Below are 10123 nucleotides of genomic sequence, written 5' to 3' on the forward strand. Positions count from 1 at the left end.
CAAAGCATGAGTTTTATTTCTACATATAATTCAATATTGATTTTATATGTTATATGTGAATAAATTTAATTTAATAAAAAAAAGTATATTATTAATAAACAATGTACACAGAACTATAAAATTATTTCCTGGGTGTATTCCGAGTAAGGGTGACTGTATCTATTATATCTGGAAATTCCTCTTCAGCCTTTTTTATTAAAACCTTACACTTCATTTTCAGTTTCGTGTCACTTCGTTTCAATTCTTCAAGACGTTCACGTTCTAGTATAAGATTTTGTTTAATTAAAGTTGGATTTCGTATATTTGTCATCTTTTTTCGTGGTCTTTTTTTTTTTAGAACTCCTGAAGATGGTGACACCTTTTGCTCTTTTTCATCAATATCAAGCATACTAGCTAGGATACTTTGAGCAGCGTCCAAAAATTCAGTTTCTTCTGGTAGTTGTGAAGCCTTTGGCATTAATGATTGCACAGGAATTTGTTCTGTTAAATTTGGTTGAAATGCATTTAACTCTACTGGAGTCCCTTTTGGTGTATTTGTCTTTAAAGGATTAATATTTATATCATTTTGTTCAATTTGAATCTGTTGCATTGGAATTTGCCGTATGATTTGCATCTTAGAATTTGTTGGTAATAAGATTTTCTTTTTAGGAATAGTTGCTGTTGTTGGTGCCGTTGGTGCTTTAACTGGTTCATTATCTTCATTATCTGAATCTAAATTGATTGTATCCGTTTTGGGTTCTATAATTTCTATTTCATCATACTCATCGTCTGATGCTTGTTTACCTGAAGTATTTAAAAATTTAATAAGTATTTAAAAATACTAAGAATATATAAGCTTACATATATATATATATACATTTATTTAATAACTTTGTATAAAAATTAATAATTAATAAAAATTACAATATTTCAATATCCTTTTTACCTTTTTTTGAAGCCAACATAAACTATATAAATTCATTGATGGTAGTATAAATGTGTAATATTAATAAAGTTTTGACTTTTAAGCATAATTATAATATTCTTCTCAAAGGAATATATCATTTCTAAGCGCTTAAAAATTATTTAAATTTAAAATGTTTTTAAAGGTGATCAGAAAAGAGCTATATATGTATTTTGAACTTTTGTCTCAAATAAAAAAGTTGAAACCATATATCTTACAAGTTAAAATCTCATAATTCATTCTATAGAGAATCTCTAAATAGTATTCTCTATTCACAGTAATTTCAGTATTATTTTTTTTCAAAGAAATACGATCCACTGATATAAATCAATACACCAAACTTATAAGTAATATAGATATGAATGTGATTTATAAACAATATATATATTGTTTATACGTATTTTGAACAGTAATTAATTGGAATTTTGACTGACCATACAGCTGTATCGAGGGTTACAAAACACCCATTATCAGTGGTCTTGAAAATAATTATTTTATTTAATTATTTGTAAATAAATATATAAATGAACAAAATAAAAAAATACACGACATATAAAAAGTTCTATACCGATAGTTTTCTACAACCTTCCTTAACTTTATATACTTATGCGTTATATATATGTATATATGTCTATTATTGAGATGAATATTATACCATCACATATATATATTACATATATTTACATATATTTATGTAAATATATTACATATATTTATTTACATAATTATAATATATCTATATCTAATATATCATTTATTTATTATTGTATAATATATAATTTATATATAAATATTTTGGCGAAACACAAATAGTACAATCTATGATCTGCTACAAATATTGTATGGATTGCTATAGCCCAGAGACATGTTTACGGTGTAAATGTTATAAGAATTGAATTCAAAAGAAACTTAAAAAAAATACAATACAATACCTAGAAAGTTTCATAAGATTTTATAAAGCGCCGGGTAGTGACATATTGCTACACTATCCAGTTATACAATATCAAATTAGTATCCAATAATAAATAAATATTCGTATATAGATACTATTCACTATATATATATATATATTTATGTGTATGTAAATAACGTATATATATATATATATATATATAGAAAATTAACATTGTCCAAAGTGCCATCTAAACAAGACTATCAGAAAAAATTACAAAAGAATGGAAGAATAAATTGATAAAAATTTTTAATAAATATATGTAATATTAAAAATTAAGGGATATTAAAATAATAAAGATTTAATTAACGAAATTAATGATGACGTAAATAGCGAATAAAAGATAAAGAATAATAAAGTATGAGAGGAAGAAGCGAAGACTTTAAATAAAGCTTTCAATTCTAGACTAAACAGATTAAGATTATTGATAAACCTCAGTCATGATTCGGTTAAAACAAAGCTGAATGATGCAAGTGTACTGGATCCGTTTTCTGACAATCGTAAGACATCGTCTGAGAAGATGCCCGATCCACAAGTGGCAGTGTGTTTTAATTGCATCTTCATAAGGAGATAGTTAACAAAAGTTACTATAAGGTTTCAAATGATTTATTATAAAACTAAATCAGCCCGTATGGAATTAAATTTTTGACAAAATAATTACGTTTTCATAATAATACAAATAAATCGTTATAGTTTTAAATATAAAAATGTTAACGAAACTTGAAATTTAACAAAATGTTAAATGAAATTATTTTATATATTTAACATTTTAATAAGAAAATTATTTGAAATTGGTTTCAAGAATATTTGATTTAAAAACTTTTGCTTACCTGAAGCTAATTGTCCATTTTCTAAACAATCAGCGTCAGCACCAAATCCAAGTTGACGCATATCTGTAATGCACTTGTCTTGTAAGCTCTTGAATCGACCAGAGGCATAGGTTAGTAAATAGGATAGATGTATATATAGTTCCTTGATTTCGATATAATTGCGTGCTTCTTTATAAGCATTAGAATTCGTGAGAGTTTGAATTTTACCGGTAAAATGCTGACATACATCAATTGCACTGAAGACTTGTTCCTGTAATTGTGTACGTGCGTGCCCAATAGAAGTATTTGGGAACATATGTTTTATTAAAAATGGTCGTACAATAACTGGAGATTGCTGAACTTGAGTTGGAGCAGCTGGTGCACCATTGATCATTTGAATATGTGAATATGTGCCATTTTGTGTCACGGGACTGTTACTGTTATTGGTTATAAAATTATTGAAACGCATTATTTGTGACTGTTGATTGGAAGTTGCTGATGAAACCGAATGCTGTTGGGTTATATTAGCAAAATGTGCTTGTGGTAGCACTGGTCTTATCTGTATGGGACGTGAATTAAGATTTAGATTTGTCGTGTCTTGCTGTTGGGATTTAGTACGTTTGACTTGTATTAGTTCACCATTCGGTAATCTTAACTTTTCTTGTTGTGCAGCAGAATTCAGATCAACACGATAACCACTAATTGTGTGATAGATTGGAACCGCACTAACGTTACCTGCACAAGGCGTTCGTTTAGCTATAACAATTTGTCGCATTATAGGTGATGTGCCTAATGCTCGCATTTGATTTTCCATGTTTCGCAACATTAGTGACGATGGAGCTGTAGTGCTTTTAGTTTGTTGTGCACTTGAACTGTCAGAACTAGTTACATTTATTAACAATTTTTGAGTAGATGTGTTTGGAGATACCAATGGGCGTGGTTTTGGAGAAACCGTAATCTGACGATCTAGATCTAACATACTTAGAACATCAGGTGTACATACAATTTCATCATAAGATGTTTTGGGACGCTTAGCTAATGATGTGAAATTGGAATCAGTTGATTTGAAGGGCTTTTTTAATTGATTACTATTGCCCATACTGCTTCTTGAGTGAATTGCATCAATACTTTCAACAAAATTTGATATATAACCAGATTTAGCTCTACTTTGTCGACAGCAATTACTACGATCAATCGCAAATAATATTTTTTCTTCAGTTTCTGGAAGCTTCCTTGCCATTATATCTCTAAAAAATAAACAAAACAAAACAAATTAGTTGTGATAGTTAGCGGTGATATTATCTATCAATTGTCTACGTTTATTAGAAACATGATCAACTGTTAAATGCCTTGTGAACATTATTTCCACAAAAGACATTGAAAAACTTTGATTTTATTTTATCATAGAAAAATAATATATAATTTTCAATTAATTAAGAGTTTTAAAATAATATTAATGAAGGCTTATTATTTATAGAAAAAAAGCAATTAAACAATAAAGAAAATTAAATAAATACACAAAATTTTTGACTAAATAATATTTTTGATTGATATAAGCGAATTTTATTGGTTAAATTACATTAATTAAAAAAGTGAACTAACAATAACTCTAAATTTAAATCTAACTTTGTAACTAACTAAAGCTAACTAACTTATAGCACAAAGAAAAATATGCAGAGTGAAGGATTGTGGATATTACAATAAACTCACCTTTTTTGTTTTTCAATATAACTGACAAGTGCCCAATGTCTTGCTCGTAGAGGCCAAAGTATTTTGGGGGCACAACTGAAGCATATCCAGTTTTCTCTGTTTTCAATTTCAGCTACGACGTCCCTAGTTAAGTTCTTGACTATGCATGATTTGCAAAAAACATAAGGGCAATTTGAACAGCAGTAGACTTCACCATTTTGACCACACCAACGGCAACATAACTCAGAACCGTTTTCGCCTGTAATAAATTCTCCGCTATTATAGTAATCATGGCATTTACCGCACTGTGTCACATGTAACACTGGGTGCATTCGAATAAATTTTTCTTGAGCCGGTGCAGTGCCTATATGAACTTTACATATTGTACAGTGCACTTTTTTGTCTCGTACTTGATCAATAGTAGAGTACATTTTCATATAAAAAATCCGTTCTTCTTCGGGTATAGATGGATGAAATTTTAGAAAAGTTCCTTTTGAAAAAAAAAGGAATATTTTATTTAATTTTAGTATGATATAAATATGCATTAATGAAGATAAGAACCAAGCACAAAGCATTTTTTAAATTGAATTTTGTAAATGAGATAATATAGATAATGTTAAATAGAGATGCCTAATAATCGGTAAGGGTAAGGAATAGGAAAATTTTTTTTAATAATTACTGAAAGAGTATTACCGTATGGTTTTGATTTTTGTATTTATATATTTAAAAAAAAAAAAAAAAAAAAATCTATGCAAACCGGCACTTTGAAACTGACCATTAGTGTGCGAAAGCCATAACCATCGGAACATGAGTATGTTTTGTGAGTTGAAAACTCAAATAGAATTCAGTATGGTACTAACCTTGGTCTGTTGAACAGATTTTTGAGTTTGAGACGATGATTCGAACAAATCAGTTTCAAAATATCAACGATTACACATGAACCAAATTTTTGGAGCTTTGGAGTTGGTGCGTCATACCAGCTTAATATGGATTGAGTGTTTGGGCATTATTATCGAAAGACCCTGGGGCTATAGCTTCCAATCTTATTTTTTTTTTCAGATATCTACGTTGCCTTTCTGTATTCCTTCTTCTTTTTATCACTACGTGCCCTACTTAATAATAATTGTTAGAAGACTTTCCTTATTGGCTTGTTTTTCAAGGACCATTAACTTACGTACAACCAGTGACGCAAAATCGGTAACGCTTACGCTTATGAAATTTTATAGGTTAGTTAATGTGCTAGATTATGTGTAATGATTTTTCAAAAAATCTAAAGTTAAAAAAAGTTTTAAAAATTTATTGTATGATATATAGGACTTCGTAGCTCTAATATTAGAGTACAACAAAATGAGAGAGTAGGTAATATGAGTATTAGTGTTAGTATTATGAGTAAATGAGTATTAGGCATGGCTGAAAGTTTTTTACCCATACTAAATAGTATTTAAAAAGAATTTTATTTGTTAAGATATTTACTTATAAGACGGTGTACAAAGCCGTAGATTTTTTAAATTTTATATTAAATGAAAATTATCTCAAGCAAATACTTTTTAACAAAAATCGTCATTCTAAAGAGGTGTCCAGTTAAAAAGGGGTTTTAATTTCTAAAAGGGTGATTAATAGAAAAAAACTATGTTTTCATAGTGTTATTAATCTACATCAACAGAATCAATACACACATATATTTTAGTCTATACCTACATTCCGACATTGGTCTTTTCGATTTTTTCTATTATAAAAGGATTCACAATATTATAATACAATATTCTATTACAATAAAATTCTATTAAAATTCGTAGTAATACACTTTCAATTACAATAAACGCTTTAATTTTGTTGTTGTGATCCTATCATAATAATAATTCTATTAATAATAATAATTCAGTTCCGCATAGTCAATATTGCATGGGTTTATTGAAAATACCGAATTGCCTAAAACGAACTTTTAAATAATAATAATAATTAATTTTATTAATGTTTTGGACTGATAAATCTCTTATAATCAAGATTCACTTTTAATGTAATATTTATTTTCGATTGGTAAATCGGCATAACACTCGAGATTTATATGCAAAGAATCACCTAACAGAGTGCAGTTTAAGAGATATATCTTCTTACCCCACTAGGGGAAAGAAGATATATTACCAAAGTAGCAAGATTACCATGAAATTAATAGCTGTTTTATAGGACGACAATTAAATTGTGATTTGATTTGATATATGTATTTCTGAAATATATAAATGTCTACTAACAATACTGCAAAAATTCTAAAAATGTTCGATTTGAGGGATTTAGAATAAATCTAGATTAATTTCAGATTTAACAATCGAAAACGCCATTAAGAAGCAGTATAAAGTGGAGGTCTGAGCAAAGTATATGCTTATATATTCTTCCTAAAAACGTATGAATGTACTCATTTAAATATATGTTATAACAGTTTTAATTTGAAATAAAAGTACTTCCTTTATTATAACTAAACTAAAATATAGTGTGGACGCCAAATTTCTTACAAATGATTTTCTCGTACACCTATTATGTATGCAAGTGCTCTGTGTATGAAAATCCTTACTTTTTAAAACAAGGGCTCAACTGATGCATCGACTTTTTGAAAAATAAGAATTTCGTTGCCAAGACTCACTGCCGTCACCACTGTAGTCATATAAAAATCTCATTATATTAACGCGTTTATTATTAGAAAAAAATTTTTACTAATCATACATAAAATATGCTATCAGAGCGGACTATTATTTAAGTTCATGTAGGCTTTGGCCACAAGGCCAATACTTCAACCTAAACTACATACACAATATATATTTTACTTATTTAAGATAAATATTTATATGATGAATATAAATAATATTTAATGACAATGCAAAATTTTATACTGATTGATTTAGCTTTATATATTAACGGTTTCTTACTATATAAGCTAAATTGAATATATAGTTTCCTATTGTAATCCAATTTAAATATAAAAATGCACCTTTTTTGACCTGAGTCATATTTTATTAATCATCAATTTGTGTTGAAATTTATGTTTTTAATCATCTATTTCATAAAATTCAATAAAATTATTCCAAATTGTTTTAATCAAAATCGAAAAGTTTAACAATATCCAAGGTATTATAAAGTTTCGATATCTGGAGAACTTTGTTAAATCGATGAATTAGCTTAAATCTGTTGTCGTTAACTAAATTGAATACAATTTAATGATTACATTTAAGTAATTAATTAATGATGTGAACTGCTTCACACAGAAATTAACAAAACTAAAAAATGATAAAATTCGAAATATCGAAAACTGCTTCTTAATAGTACTAAAAAGTCGAGAATAAGAAAAAAATTTTTGTAATAAACTTTTATATAAACGTTTTCAACGCTTAACCTAGTCATAAGTAATCTAAATAATTAAATTTATAAATTAATAATGTATTGATTTTTTAAGGTTTTACATTTTATAATTAACATTTTGTAATTAAGTGGTTAATAGTTAAGAAATTTAACTATTTTGCCTTCATTGAAAAATATATTTTGATGTAAAAACGTTATTAAGTATTTAAATATGCCTTAAAAGGTTTTTCTAAAATATTCTTTAAAAATTTACAATTTAAATTCTGATATTCTATAACATGCATTTCGAATACATAGTAAAACGTAATTTTTCGGCTTTAGATAATTAAACTACATAATGTTATATGTTCTATGTTTATTTCATAGATAAACATATCTTTTATCACCATTTTATATTCGTATAAGCATAACCATTAAATTTAAACTTTTGCGTTAAAAAAAGAAAATTCTTTCATATATTCCATATTCGAAAGTTTGTATTTTGCAATTTGCATCGTTGATTACTTAAATATGTTCGAATATATCGATTTTCAACCACGTGAATCATATTTATCGATAAGTCTTAAAATTCTGAGCGTCAAGTCAAGTCCTTGACGCTTTCTCTAGCTTTTTAGGTTATTGAAATTTGTTGCAGGAAATTGATCAAGCTAAAGAAAGAATATGCGTGAGGGAGTCCATAAATGTTGCGAATGGAAAAGTGCTTTCCAAAATTAATCTATCTTATTAAATTTATAAATTTTTCATTATAGCATAAATGCATAACAAACTTACCATTTCTATCGGTATACTGCGTTTTAGATTGTTCACCCATTTTTAATGTATCTTCCAAATTCGGTAATGCAATTTTTATTTAGATATTGCCTTACAGTTTTTGTTTAAAAATTTTTTCAAACATAATAACACTTTACGAAATCAAAAGCCGTCGTGACTTTAAATAATATTTTATAAAATATAATTATAATAAAAAAAACTTCCTTGTATCCACATAATGCAAAACGCAACCACTCACGTCGCTAGAATTCCGCAAATGGACTCTATAAAATCTTTTTCTGAAGTGTATCAAGTTAAACTCTATTGTGTTGAAAAGAGAAACTATTGTCGTCAAACGAAGAACAGATCGAATATACGCTTTAATGAGAGATGTCTAAATCAAAGAGATAAAGAAAAGAAACTAAGAATTATTTAAAAAATTGTGTATACAATTTTTTGGATTATTCGAATAATATTCAAAATTTTGTGTAATGAGGTGAAAATATCACGTGGTATAAACGCAAAAAGCCTATTGCTTTACAATGGCGCATGATCATTTTCCCCACCCGATCTTGCTATTTTGCCCACCCTGGTTCCTACTCACCACGATATTTGCTTAAGAGCACTCACTGAGAAATTTCTGCTATGGCTGTTGAGCGATAAGTTTATACAAATAAAAAATACACTCATTGCTGATTGACTATTTTGTATTTTTCGTCTACTTGAAGTTGGTTGCTTATTCACAAAAAAAAGATCATTTTTGGTTTTACTTCACCGGTAGATGGCAAAGTGAACGCCACAGCTACTCCCTCTGCGCATTCCATAGTTTCTCTGCGTGAGTTCCTTCACACCAATGACCAGTAAAAACTGCAGTAAGCCTTGCAGTGTTCACGCGGTCCCTTTTGATGACCTTCGACCATTTATTTTTATTATAAGTGGGACATGTAAACCTGGAAGTCGCATATGACTTAAGTGCTTTCTGAAGCTTAAAGGATAGAACGAAATTACCTTAATTTTGTTGACACGAAAGCTGAAATTAAGGGGCATTTTAAATCCAACTATGCGTAAGATAAATTTCCTTAATTTGGGGCAGTATAAACACTTTTGAAATTAACTTAATTTCATTTTTATGAAATTAAAAAAATGGCTATCTGAACATAGTATTATACTACTTTCAAAACATGCGCAAATTGATCGGTAGTTTATTGTATGTACTACTTTGGCACACATCTTACTCTCTAATGTGTTAATACATTTATGTATTCACTCTTTTCCACAATAATAAATTGTATTATTTTTAATTAAACAATAATTAATCATAATAATTAATGATTTATAGTAATTTAATTGATAGTTTACCTTCGATAATTTTTCGGAAAAATACAGAGATTTTTGAAATTTATACATCCAAGTACGCACTTCCGTTTCATGTGTAAATAAATTTTCATTAAGTATTAATTCGTAAATTTTTGTGAAATAATTACTTTTTTTAATGCTTTTGTATATTTTATATTAATTTCTAATCTGGTATTTATGTATTAATCTGGTAACTTTGGCGTATTTTCTCAAAACGGATTTTTAATGTTAAGAAACCAAAACAGACAATGAAATTTCTCAGAAAGTGCTCTTCAG

General features: G+C 27.8%; 1 protein-coding gene across 1 annotated transcript; it reads right to left on the reverse strand.

Moving 5' to 3' along the window:
* Nucleotides 1-114: 114 nt before the first annotated feature.
* On the reverse strand, nucleotides 115-8596 carry LOC119686995. The gene is made up of 4 exons (XM_038101129.1): nucleotides 8513-8596; nucleotides 4415-4883; nucleotides 2726-3951; nucleotides 115-783 (listed from the first exon to the last, which is right to left on the reverse strand). The coding sequence occupies exons 1-4, from the start codon at nucleotides 8550-8552 to the stop codon at nucleotides 122-124; spliced, it is 2397 nt and encodes a 798-aa protein (XP_037957057.1). The 5' UTR covers nucleotides 8553-8596; the 3' UTR covers nucleotides 115-121.
* Between the last annotated feature and the right edge of the window lie 1527 nt (nucleotides 8597-10123).

The sequence above is a fragment of the Teleopsis dalmanni genome, chromosome X (assembly GCF_002237135.1).
Source record: "Teleopsis dalmanni isolate 2A chromosome X, ASM223713v2, whole genome shotgun sequence".
Classification (NCBI taxonomy): Eukaryota; Metazoa; Arthropoda; class Insecta; order Diptera; family Diopsidae; genus Teleopsis; species Teleopsis dalmanni.

Bases quoted from the DNA above. Each gene is read 5' to 3' on its own strand.
- LOC119686995 (XM_038101129.1), bottom strand. From the start codon at position 8,552: ATGGGTGAACAATCTAAAACGCAGTATACCGATAGAAATG. The intron at 3,952-4,414 runs GTGAGTTTATTG...TTTATTTTTTAG, and splicing joins TATATTGAAAAACAAAAAAG to AGATATAATGGCAAGGAAGC. The intron at 784-2,725 runs GTAAGCAAAAGT...TAAATACTTCAG, and splicing joins AAATGGACAATTAGCTTCAG to GTAAACAAGCATCAGACGAT.